The following is a 13382-nucleotide window of genomic DNA, read 5'->3' as shown; positions in this document are numbered from 1 at the left end:
AGTAAACACTTCGTTACAGACAACCCGTGCATCCAAAAGGGCAAAAGTGGCAAAAAAGTGAACCAACGTGCAGCGCCGGGAATCCCCCAACGAAGTACTGATTCATTTCCCTTCGCTTCTCTCCCGACACAGGCGGCCTGTTCCACCCGGATGACGACCACCAGGAGATTGCGTTCCGCTACGCGGTCGAGAAAATCAACTCTGATCGAACGATTCTGCCGCGTTCGAAGCTGTCGGCCCAGATCGAACGGATCTCGCCCCAGGATAGCTTCCTGGCGTCGAAGCGAGGTGAGAAAAGCTTTCACAAATTTGTGCAATTATTGCAAGCAGCGCAGCGCACGGTCGGTGGGATGCCGCGGGCTGCTCCACCAGCAGCACCGCCGCCGCACCACCCGCAGTGGGACGGTAATAATCGGTGATCGTTTTGTATTTTTTCCACCCCCATCCACAGTGTGTCATCTGTTGCGAGCTGGAGTGGCAGCTATTTTCGGTCCGCAATCGTCGCACACCGCCAGCCACGTCCAGAGCATCTGCGATACGATGGAGGTAAGTTTTGGGTGGACGAAAAGTTGATGACACAGCAATTCTCGCTTAACTTTTCAAAAGGCCTAAGTAACATTTTTTTCATGAATTAATTTGAATAGTGCAATCATTAGAACAACATGAAAGCTTTTGATTGCAGTACTCAAATTAATTCATGAAAAAAATGTTACTTAGGTCCTTTTGAAAAGTTAAACGAGAATTCATATATGACATGCTTTAAAAAATGGGAAACTGTTTATTATGATTTCTGAGAAAATTTTAACGTTTTCAGAAGGATGACAGACAATGTAGAAAATGATACAGTATGAAGTCCACTAGTTTTCGAAAGGCTGAGTCACACATTTTTGTGTTTGTTGAAAGATATAATTCAAATATATAATTTGAGTACACAAGTAAACTGAAATGTAGTTAGAATTGAATATAGGGATTTATTTCCTCTCAATGCCGTTCCAATTAGCTGTTGGAACCTTTCAATTTACCGACATTTCTATGTGCATTTCTGATGACCATTGATAACCTCCTTCTATTGTTCTCTCATATCACCCCACAAAGCCCAACGATTAGGGCAAATATACGAAGGCTATTGTCGATGGTGAACAGTCAATAGCAGTACTTTCTACGCAGAGAGAGAGTACATAGAACATATTATCAACCATAGTTGAAGGCTAGTGCTAGGAATCTCGATTCGAGGAAAACTACACAGCCCGAGGAGGGATAGCACAGCCGAGTTTAAAAACAAACGCGCTTGAAACACAGTTTCGAAAACTGGTCAAAGTGAAGTATATTGAATATCCCTCCATCCTCGACTGGGCGGCTGGCGGCTAGCCAAGTAAGGCTTTGTGCACAAATTACGTAATGCTTGAGGGTGAGGGAAAAAGAGGCGGAGTTTATGAACCATTACATAACAAAAAAACCCTGTTTAATCCACCTAGCGGTGTTGGTGCCTTTCTCGTGCAAAACATACTAAAAAATATGAGTGAGTTTTTTTAGCGTGTTCAATTATAACAGTAAAAACAGTAAAAGCGTTTTTTTAAATTTAAAATTCATTTATTTTCCATTTTTTTGTCATACACATTATTATCTATAACATATCCCTTCAACTTTAGTTAAGTTTCTAATATTAATTGTTATTTTAATTTATAAAAGTTTATCTTATTTGCAAGATAGCCTTGAAGAGGCATCGCGAAATTTGATAAACTAACTACTATTTACACAAATATTTACAATAAAAATTTGAAAACCTAGATTGGAACAAGCGCCCCAATCACAGCTTGGTCCGAGGATCTGAAAATCTGCTGGAACTTGTTTTGTACTCGTTGGAGTTTCAGATGATGCGTTTTAGTGCAGCTCTCCTTGACCGGCATGCCGTAATCGATCACAGGGAGGATGATTTGCTTGTAGACAGCAAGCTAATTTTTCCGGGACGATGACGACCGAGGATGAGGATGAGGATGCGCATCTTGCTGGCGTCGGAATCCAGGAGGAGGGAGCGGGGGCCATTCGCTGTAGGATGGAGCCGGCGGTGCTGGAGCTTGAACCGACGCAGCTGCTGCTGCCAGTCGCTTGTGCGGTTGTAACGGTGGGAGGATTGAAATCGCTCGACGGGGAGCCGCAATGGCCGGATAGTTCATCTGGTTGCCTACAGGAACAGGAACGAACACGAATGATGTTGCTTGAGTTGATCACTCGCACACAATCAACATAGTTGGAGGAGAGATGGCAGCCAGTATGGCACCCGTCCGTTAACGGGTCTCCACCACGACTCTGTAAAGTCCGGTCCGGAACTAGTCCAGTCGATTGAAACCACAAGGAAATACACTTGGATCGTATTCACGTCTTTATTTGTCCACGGTTTAGACATATCTGACCTGTACATGGTTTCTAGATTGCTTTGATAAAATACCTTTAGCAACAGTTCTATTTTACACATATATATTTCATACATCTATTTGCTCTGAACCCTACAACTCTCCTTTAACTTTTTTATTGTACTAGTGTGGAATATAATCTTTGAAGTGAACAGGTTCGCTACGAATTCTTTTCTCGAGTGCACTATGTTTAGATTTATTTGCTTCCTCATTGTTTGTTTCCTCGTTTTGGTTGATTTGATTTTCATCACGTATATCAGATGACTTCTGCACTTGCTTCAAATGGTTTACATTTCTTCTGTATTGTTTTCCTGTTTCTTTTGACTGCACAGTACAATTGCTTCCTTCTTTGCGTGTCACAATATATTGCTCGTTTGAAAAATTCGTGTCAAGTTTGTTTGATTTCTTCATCCGTTTTAGCAGCACCAAATCTCCAACTGTAATTTCACTTGGCTTTGCTTTCCTCTTTGTATCGGCATAATCCTTTCCTTTCTCTTTGTGTATCAAGTCTCTCTCTCGAATTTCTTCATCATCCATTCGATATAGCGGCACATGTGGCAGCTTATTTCTTATTCGCCTTCCGAACATCAGTTCCGCCGGAGATTTTCCTGTAGTTGAGTGATTTGTTGAATGATAAACCAGTAAATATTGGCTTGACTCCCTTCTCCAGTCCTTTCCAAGTTCTTGCGATATTTTCAACCTCTTCAAAATAGAACGGTTCTGTCTTTCTACTTCGCCATTTTGCTGTGGCCAATATGGAATAGTGTTTACCAACTTGATTCCATTTTCGCGACAAAATAATTTCAACTCTTCACAGTTTTCGCTAAACTGAGGTCCGTTGTCTGCTCTTATTGTTATTGGGAATCCGTATCGACTAAAAATCACACTTAACTCTTGAACCGTTGCCTTGGCAGATATTGAAATCATTTCTTTTACTTCTACGAATCGAGAGTAATAATCAACCACTACTAACAAATATTGTCCTTCCGGCAGAGGACCCATGAAGTCTATAGCGATATCCTCCCAGGGTCCAGACGGTAAAGTTTTTCTGACCATAGGTTCCGGTGCATCTGGGGCTGACACTAAACAACATCCTCGGCAGTTCTTTTACAAACTCATCAACTTGTTGATCTAACTTAGGCCACCATACCGCACTTCTAAGATGACTTTTCATCATTCGACTACCTGGGTGAACATCATGCGCCAGTTTTAAAACCACCTCACGTAGCTTCAGGGTACCACCAGCCTGTCCACTCGCATAAGGACCTCTCCAACGCAACACAATTCGTTCGCTATTACTCGATACGATAAAGGAAGCTCTTGTTGTCGTTTCTGATCTGAGAAGGGGTGAGAATGTTTTGAATTTCAACGTCTTCTTTGCAAACATCTTCAATTTGCTGCCAATCCAGTGCAATTGCATTTGCAGCAGATATTGCTATTTCTCGAATCATTAGTTCTTCGTTTTGATCAAATGGCAATGCATTTAATGTTGCCAAACGAGACAACGCGTCTGCTGCATTGTTTTCACCAGGAACATGGATAATCTTGTAGTCAAATGATTGCAATCGCAAAACCCATCGTTCAATGCGTGCACAAGGACGGGATCTAGTTGTAAATAAATATTGCAATGCTTTACAATCAGTTACTAAATCGAAAGATCTTCCAATGAGGTATCTTTGAAATCGTTCTACCGCCCAAACTAAAGCCAGTGCCTCTTTTTCAGTTTGGCAATATCTTGTCTCTGTGTCTGTGAGAGATTTCGATGCATAACTCACGATACGTATCTGGTTATTACTTTTATATTGAGCTAGTATCGCACCCAGTCCTACAGGACTTGCATCAGCTGTTACAACTGTACGGTCACTTAGGTTAAAGTATCCTAACTTTCCAGCTCGAGCCATACTTTCCTTTATCTTTTCAAAAGCGTAATTGTGTTCGTCATTCTAATCAAACGGTGCATCTTTCAAAGTCAATTTACGCAATGGCTCATCTATAGTAGCCAAATTGTAGATAAATTTGTTCATATAATTAGCCAGCCCGAGAAAACTCCTGACTTCAGCTGGATTCTTTGGTATTCGAAAGGTTTGAATAGCATCTGCTTTGACCTTTGTTGGTGAAATTCCATCAGCCGATACAATATGACCAAGAAATTCAAGTTCATGCACCCTAAAGACACATTTTTCCCAGTTTAGTTGAACGTTACGGTTCTTGAAACGGTTCAGAACCTAACGAATAAAAAAAAACAGGTGTTACTCGCCTATTTTCGATTTTATCAGATTAATTCAAAACAAAATATGGATAGAACAATTTCTTATTTTGTTAATATATTTTAAAAGTTTGAATAGTTTTACCGAGAAAAAAAAACGCTTTATACCTCATTCAATCTTGCATCATGTTCTTCCACAGTTGTGCCTTCCACCATGACATCATCTAGGTACCAGTACACTCCTTCACATCCCGTCAATATTTCGTCCATTACTCTTTGAAAAGTTTCAGGAGCAGTAACAAGACCAAAGGGCATTCTTTTGAAGCGGAAGAGTCCCTTACTGGTGATAAACGTAGTGACATCTCGGGAAACAGGATCCAATTCAATTTGTAGAAATGCTTCACGAATATCGAGCTTACTTCGAATCATCTGTTTTCCCATTCTTGCCAAATAATCATCCACGACAGGCATTGGATATCGTTCTCGTAGAACGGCTTCATTTACTCTTCGTAAATCCAAGCATAGCCTTGGTTCGCCGTTTGCTTTTCCCACTACTACCAATGGAGACACCCATTGAGTCGGTCCCGTCTTAACTTCAATGATGTCTCGCTGGAGCAGTTGTTCGAGTTTCTTATTCACGGCGTCTTCAAGAGGAACAGGAACTTTTCGCAATGGTTGAAAAATTGGCTTAATGCTCGGGTCCACATGGATGTGAACTTGAATCCCATCGATTTTATTGAACGGTTTTAACTCCTCATTCACGATGTTAATATCTAGACCTACTTTCAAAACTCCAAGTTCCTTGGAAGTTTTATCTCCTAAAAGGCATTGCTGACCACCATCCACAACAAAAAATTCTGCTACCACATGTCGTTCCTTGATCCGTACCTCAGCAATGAATGATCCTATAACCTATCAATATACAAATAATTTGCATTGCTTATATTAAAATAATACATTAGATACAAATATACCTTCAATGGTGTGTTACTACCGTATGCTTTGAGCACGCGACTGCAGTGTCTTGTAGACGAGTGTATATTGATGTTAGACGCTTTGAATTTCTCCCACGCATTACGGGTAATCAGGTTGCACTCTGATCCGGAGTCAATTATCACATTCCATTTAACTCCTCCAATACAGCACTCTATCATATTCGTCTCGTTTCCGGTATAAAACGCATAATAAGTCCTCTGTAAAACCTCATCTTCCTTTGTAGAAGTACTTGATAGATCCGAATTCTTGCTTTCGCAAACGGTCTCGATAGCACGAACCTTTTTCTCCGTTGTGTTGCTTGGTAATTTACTTGCTGATCGTTTTAGAGTTCCACGGCATACGGACTCAAAATGTCCAATGCGCTTACAACGCCTGCACGTTTTATTCCTAGCGGGGCAATTTAGTGATTTCGAAAAATGTCCCGTGTTTCCACAACGAAAACAAGAAGCTTTGCATTCCCCAGTCATTTTTTCTTCTATTTTCCGATTTTCGACTACTCTGAACACCTTCTCATGTTGATACCCAACGTTCGCTTTATCCAAACTCTTGATCTGCTCATCCACGCATTCATACATAGCGCCTAATGCTTCAATTTCGGCTAGAGATTGGTCTTCCTTCAATATACGACGACGCAGCTCACTCGAAGTACAGCCTTGGACAATGACATCAATCAATGTGATCTCAGTTAAAATCTTGGACACTTCGGATGAATACTTATCGAAACCGCAATCTGCTGCTTGTTGTTTCAAGCGCATTACGAATTGAGCGAATCGTTCCTCCTTGAATTGTTTCATTTCGCGGAGACGGTGTCGCTCCAGAGTATGTTGACGAGCTGGCTGTAAAAAACCGTTCAATTTCTCAATGGCAGTATCGTACCATTTCTTTTCAACTGCCACCAATGGAATTTTATCTGTGTCCGTGAGATTCTCGAACACTCTCTGCAGTTGAGGTCCACCAAGGAACAACAGTTTAGCTCTTTTGATCCGTTGGTCAAAAATCGAGTGTGCTTCAAAATAACATTCTAGCGCACTTTTCCACGATTTCCACTCTCGACTTAGTTTGGATCGTTCGATTTGCTCGCAACGAAATGGAGGTAATGTCATATTCCATTACTGTAATATTTTATAAATATATAATATATATAACAGTATTAAAAAAAAACATGCTTGACCATAGGCTAACAAATGTTTGAACCAGTGAAATAACTCTCAAACAGATACCTTTGTTTATTTTCCATAGCAACATTTTTTTTTTCAAGCCACTTTTTTTTTTGTGTGAACTCTCCCAGTTCCGGATAAAATCTACTTTTTATGGACTCTCCCAGCCCAGGGACAAAATCTAATTGTGGACTCTCCCAGTCCGGGCTCTGCCAACTAGCAGTACTTCTTGTATTTCAGTGGAACCTCCCGTTCCAGGATCTATTTTTTTTTTACCATTAATATTGGACTCTCCCAGTCCGGGCATTGTCAACGAGTATTCAACTCCCATTTCTTTTCATTTTCTGTGAACCATCCCGGTCCTGGATTTTTTCCATCACATTTGCAAAAAAAAATCGCTCAGTATTTGTACTGCTAATAGAACCTTTTTTTTTAGAATTTAACTTCCTTGTCCAACTATGTTAGCCTAGGTTTAAACTTTCCAAATTTCATTCTTACCGGAGTTCATCCTCGTCGCCAGATTGTAAAGTCCGGTCCGGAACTAGTCCAGTCGATTGAAACCACAAGGAAATACACTTGGATCGTATTCACGTCTTTATTTGTCCACGGTTTAGACATATCTGACCTGTACATGGTTTCTAGATTGCTTTGATAAAATACCTTTAGCAACAGTTCTATTTTACACATATCTAGACCAACATTTGAAAAGGGCGTAACAGCCAAAATTTATTCCTTCTGATTCTTTGTCTACATATATAGCTATATATGTGGACGCAGAATCAGAAGGAATTAATTTTGGCTGTTACGCCCTTTTCAAATGTTAGTCTAGAATATATATTTCATACATCTATTTGCTCTGAACCCTACAGACTCCTCCTCACCCACAAACATTCGAATGCTACAAATAGCGTCGAGCAAAAGTCCAATATTCAAATTAATAACCTGTTCATCGCTCATGGATTTATTTTCCGGCATAGTGAACATATTTCCTATGTACCTACTTGTTATGAGTCTTGCCTTCCGTCGCAAAGTCAACTCGCTGCTCGACAGGCCGTGTCCAAAGAGTTGCCACCTTTCTCTGGAAATCCAGAGGATTGGCCAATCTTCGTTTCAACATTTGACAGCACCACAGCGATGTGCGGCTATTCAAACGAAGAAAACATGATCCGCTTACAGAAGTGCCTTAAGGGGAAAGCATACGAAGCTGTCAAGAGCTGCTTGTTGCACCCAACGAACGTGGCCAACGTGATGAACACGTTACGGGTGCTGTATGGCCAACCTGAAACGATCATTCACACGTTGACGGTCAAAATAAATGGTATCCCACCGATTAAGGAGGCTAGACCAGAGGCACTAGTTGACCTTGCCGTCAAAGTACAACAATTTTTTTTCTTTTATTGAACGGCTACTCAGTCTTGCATTTATTACATCGAGTTTTTTATTTACCCGACGATTCGACATGGGGTACATAAAAAACTAGTTGTAATAAGTGCAAGACTGTGCCGTTCAATAAATGAAATTAAAACGTACAGTCGATCCATAATCAGTAAAGTACAGAACTTTTGCGCAACAGTCGAAGCTTGTGGCCTCGAAGATTATATGTATGACGACGTCTCGCTTCTACACCAGTTGATCACAAAGCTGCCGCCCACCCTAAAGTTGGAATGGGCTCGCCACCGCTTATCTCTTCTAAGGGTCAACCTGACGACCTCTGGCAAATGGGCTTTCTCGCTGGCTGAAGCTGCCAGCATTTTAACAATACACAGCAAAGTAATCCAACGAAAACGGTGAACATTGCCTCAAAAAAGTCAAGTAGTTTCCTGCACACGCACTCCGAGTGCAATAGCGCACTTTTGCAAAAGAGAAATTCGGCGGTGAAAATTCCGCAAAGAATGCCACACAAGTTATTCAGCGATGCCTGGTCTGGTGTGTAACGGAAGGTGCAAGTCGGTGTCAATGTACAAACGGTTCATCGAACTATCTCTAGATTCTAAATGGGCTGCGGTCAGAGAGTTCGGACTGTGTCGTCGGTGTCTCCGCCAACACGAAGGAAAATGCGAAGCGAAAGCATGTGGGAAGAATGGGTGTTCCTTCTATCATCATCAGTTGCTGCATAACGACAACAGATTTCAGCAACCTACATCAAGTAATCCGTCAACTACAGCAACCAGCGCCCCAGAACCTGGGCCCAGTACAACACATAGGTTGAACACACACCAGACTTCTGCAAACGCTGTATTGTTGCGCTATCTTCCTGTAGTCTTACACGGTAGTGGTGGTGCTATAAGGACGTATGCCTTTCTTGACGAACTATCGGAGGTCACTCTTCTAGATCAAGAGCTAGCTGACCAATTGAAGCTAGAGGGTCCTGTCAACTCGTTCTGCCTTCGATGGACAGGTGATACCGAACGAAACGAGAACAGCTCGCGCGCGGTAAACCTGAAAAAACCGCAACGAAAAACTACGCCAAAGAGTACCAGATGAATGGTGTTCGAACGGTGAAAGAGCTGATGCTTCCATATCAAACACTAAACATGAAGGAGATAATGCAAAAGTATCCGCATTGCCGAAATCTACCAATTGACTCCTACTCAAGCGGCTCCAATCGGCTTGGTGTTGAAAAGTAAGGAAGGAAGCTTGGACGAACCCTTGGCTGTCAAAACTAGATTGGGGTGGACGATCTACGGTGGATGCGGACACAGCGAGCCTTCGAATTTCGTTCACTACACGTTTCACGTTTTCGAGCCAACAATCCGAAGAAGACATACATAAAGCGGTCAAGGAATACTTCTCGATTGACAGTCTTGGCATCACGAAGGTCAACAAAGATCCGCTGTCCAATGATGACAAACGAGCCATCACACTTCTGGAATCTCTCACAAAGTTCAATGGTCGTCGGTATGAGGAATGGCGCTATGATGGAGTTCGCCTGCCCGATAGCAAAGAAATGGCGTTACATCGGTACTACGGCCTCGAGAGACGAATGAAGAAAGACCCAGAACTAGCCAATGCCATGCAGCAAAAGATATCCGAGTACTTGGAAAAAGGATACGTACGCAAACTTTCAGACGAGGACCTAAACAAACACCATTCGAGAGTCTGGTATTTGCCTATCTTTCCAGTATTTAACCCCAACAAACCCGGCAAATTAAGGATTGTTTGGGATGGAGATGCAAAAGTGTTTGGTGTTTCCTTGAACTCTACGCTACTAACCGGTCCTGACCAGTTGTGTTCACTTTTTGCAATTCTGCTAAAGTTTCGTGAATTCCGAGTTGGCGTAACCGGAGACATACGGGAAATGTACCACCAGATCCTTATGCAAGAAGACGATCAACAATGTCTTCGATTCTTCTGGAAGAACGAAATAGGCGAAATCCAAGTCTACGTGATGAACGTGATGTCGTTTGGCGCCAGCTGCTCCCCTGCTAGCGCCCAGTACGTCAAAAATGTCAACGCGGATCGATTTGCAGGAGAGTTTCCAGAGGCAGCTGATGTAATAAAGAGACGCCACTACGTGGATGATGCTATGTTCAGCACCGAAACGCCTGAGCATGCCATTCGCCTGGCACAAGAAATAAGGCAGATACACTCTGCTGGCGGCTTCGAAATTCGGAACTGGATTAGCAACTCACCGCAAGTGTTGACCATACTGAACGAAAGCAGAACAACAGAGAAGAACATGGACCTTTCTGTAGGACCAATAGCTACAGAGCACCATACCCAGCACCTTGGGTATGTGGTGGTGCACAACATCCGACGAATTCGTGTACAAAATTGGGTGGAGTCGCTACAATCCAGACCTGCTTACCGGCGTTGTAAACCTACGAAACGCCAGATGCTCCAAGTCCTAATGACCATTTTTGACCCACTTGGATTGATTTCTCACTTCCTCATGTATTTAAAAGTCCTTCTTCAGGAAGTGTGGCGAGCTGGAATCCAATGAGACGAAGAAATCGGTGACGCATTGTACTAGAAGTGGATCATATGGCTGAAAGTGTTGCCTCAAATAGAAAGCGTCAGAATTCCACGATGTTCTCGATCGACATTATTCCCCGCGGATTGTGAGATACAACTGCATTCTTTCGTAGATGCCAGCGAGAACGGCACAGCTGCAGCGATATTGCTCTGCTTCGGACAACATGGCATCGTCTGCTGCTCCCTATCTACGGCTAAGACTAGGGTGGCACCACTGAAGTTTCACTCCATCCCAAGGCTGGAACTTCAGGCAGCTCTCATAGGGGCAAGACTAGCCCAAACCGTTACGCAATCTCTTTCTATTTCGACTCACCGAGTATTCTACTGGACGGACTCTCGTGATGTCCTGAGTTGGATTAATTCCGATCATCGACGGTATACTACCTTCGTGGCTCGAGTCAGCGAGTCGACCTCACGAAGCTGCGGATTGGCGCTGGGTGCCTTCAAAACTAAACATAGCGATCTTTCCCCAGCCTCCAGGTGGTTCAGAGGTCCTGAATTCCTAAATCGCTGTGAAGCGGAATGGCCCAAAGCTTCTTCGAAATCACACTGTACCAACAACGAATTGCGGTCATCTTTCATAGCGAACCACTACTCCCCCAACCCTTTGATAATCGTCGGTAATTTCTCGAGTTGGAAGTGACTGAACAACGTGGTTGCCTACGTCCACCGTTTCGTGGAAAACTGTCGTCGAAAGCGCTCCAGAATACCAACTGTCCTTGGTACATTCCGCAGAGACGAACTGCACGCAGCTGAAAGTTTCTTGTATCGTATTGTTCAAAAGAAAGGTTACTCTGAAGAAGTTGCTTTTCTGGTCAACAATCGCAATAACGCCTTAGAAGACAGAACGCTCCCGAAAAGCAGTCGACTTTTCAAGCTATCACCTTGGTTGGACAACAGTGGAGTAATGCGAATGCGTAGTAGAATAGCGGCCTGCCAATACGCCACCGAGGAAGCAAAGAACCCAGTGATACTCCCGAACAACCATTCCGTAACCACCCTATTGATGACCCACTATCACGAAAAATATCATCACCAAAACCACGCAACCATTATTAACGAATTACGTCAACGGTTCGTCATTCCTCGGATCCGTGTTCGGTATGCAACAATCAGAAAAAGCTGCCAACGATGTAAAAACGAATCCAGTATCCCTCAACCTCCTCAACCTCGTTAGTGCCCTCCTTAGTCGTGCGGTAAGACGTGCGGCTACAAAGCAAGACCATGCTGAGGGTGGCTGGGTTCGATTCCCGGTGCCGGTCTAGGCAATTTTCGGATTGGAAATTGTATCGACTTCCCTGGGCATAAAAGTATCATCGTGTTAGCCTCATGATTTACGAATGCAAAAATGGTAACTTGGCTTAGAAACCTTGCAGTTAATAATTGTGGAAGTGCTTAATGAACACTAAGCCGCAAGGCGGCTCTGTCCCAGCGTGGGATGTAATGCCAATAAGAAGAAGAAGAAGAAGAAGATCCCTCAACCTCCAATCATGGCGGACCTTTCTACAGAACGGTTAGCTGCCTACACACATCCCTTCACACATGTAGGAGTTGATTACTTCGGCCCTATGGAAGTCGTTATTGGAAGAAGAACGGAGAAGAGATGGGGAATGAACGTCATTTGCCTTACGACACGAGCGATTCATATCGAGTTGGCAAACTCGCTTAGAACCGATTCCTGCATAATCGCATTCAGAAACTTCTTGAGTCGCAGAGGAACGCCAAGAACAATAGGGGGAGATCCGCCAGTGCCGGACACATGAGCCATTTAACTAAAAACTCTCTAATTGTCCGGATTATGTTTACTTGTACACCATATAAACAAAATATGATCATTAACGATTCATACAAACTATACTTGACCATTTAAACTTTTTTAGGACGATGTTTTTTGAAGATGATTTTTGGTGAAAATTTTCACGGTTCAGAAAAGTGTCCCCGAGCACCGGACACTATTTCATCATGTTCAAATATGACCAAGTTCCAAACATTAATATTTTTCACTTGCTTCAAGTTGTAGATATTAACACGTGTTAGTTGAGCTTATTTGAAATTTGACTCTCCAGCTAAATTTCTTACATTCTACTCAAAAATCTCTTGATATTCAGTGACATCTTCAGTTTGCGCTTCTGCTTATTTCTGTGGCTTTCCGATACCTCAGCAAAAAAAAAAACAATTGAATTGAAGCAAGTTTAGCAAAACAGGTGCAAAGAATGGCTATTTTATTACATGAAAAAAATCACTGTCCAGACCCGGGGGACAGCTATCGGATACAGAAATTGATATTGCATCATAGATACATTATATATCGAACAAATCATGATCGCTATTTTAAATATGACTAATATTGATCATCACGATATAATCAGAATGCATTCCTAAATTTTAATATTGTTGATTCAAACCTTCTAAAATAAGGCGAAACATGAAAATATTTGACATTTTTGTTCAATTTCAAACTTTGTACAAAGTTTACAACATGAGGATCTGCTATTCCATGCAGATAACGAACTTTTCAATAGCTTACTTTTGTATTACATAAAGATTATGGAGAGATCTCTGCAAGTGCCGTTTTTAGAAGTGTCCGGTATTGGGAGGTGTCCGGCGCTTGGGGATCTCCCCCTACGTAGCGACCGA

The 13382-nt window shown here is 42.4% G+C and overlaps 2 protein-coding genes across 3 annotated transcripts in view; one reads left to right on the top strand and one right to left on the bottom strand.

Annotated features, from left to right (window-relative positions):
• The window catches only part of LOC134205821 (glutamate receptor ionotropic, kainate 2), an 872584-nt gene that overhangs the window by 167193 nt on the left and 692009 nt on the right, over window positions 1-13382 (top strand). For both annotated transcript variants that reach the window (XM_062681433.1, XM_062681435.1), the window contains exons 2-3: window positions 133-288; window positions 452-546. In XM_062681433.1, coding sequence (XP_062537417.1) covers window positions 133-288; window positions 452-546 — 251 coding nt within the window. The remainder of the gene's footprint in view (window positions 1-132; window positions 289-451; window positions 547-13382) is intronic.
• Window positions 4212-6406, bottom strand: LOC134211361 (uncharacterized protein K02A2.6-like). The gene is made up of 3 exons (XM_062688153.1): window positions 5592-6406; window positions 4786-5529; window positions 4212-4636 (listed from the first exon to the last, which is right to left on the bottom strand). Exons 1-3 carry the CDS (start codon window positions 6366-6368, stop codon window positions 4355-4357), a joined length of 1803 nt encoding a protein of 600 aa, XP_062544137.1. The 5' UTR covers window positions 6369-6406; the 3' UTR covers window positions 4212-4354.

Source organism: Armigeres subalbatus, chromosome 1 (assembly GCF_024139115.2).
Source record: "Armigeres subalbatus isolate Guangzhou_Male chromosome 1, GZ_Asu_2, whole genome shotgun sequence".
Taxonomy (NCBI): domain Eukaryota; kingdom Metazoa; phylum Arthropoda; class Insecta; order Diptera; family Culicidae; genus Armigeres; species Armigeres subalbatus.
This window is presented reverse-complemented; position numbering and strand designations above follow the sequence as displayed.

What these genes read in the sequence shown, in the direction of transcription:
- LOC134211361 (XM_062688153.1), bottom strand. Translation starts at nt 6,368, where the DNA reads ATGCGCTTGAAACAACAAGCAGCAGATTGCGGTTTCGATAAGTATTCA. An exon ending in GTAGTAACACACCATTGAAG is followed by an intron (nt 5,530 to 5,591) that starts GTATATTTGTAT and finishes GTATATTGATAG; the next exon opens with GTTATAGGATCATTCATTGC. An exon ending in ATGATGCAAGATTGAATGAG is followed by an intron (nt 4,637 to 4,785) that starts GTATAAAGCGTT and finishes TTTATTCGTTAG; the next exon opens with GTTCTGAACCGTTTCAAGAA.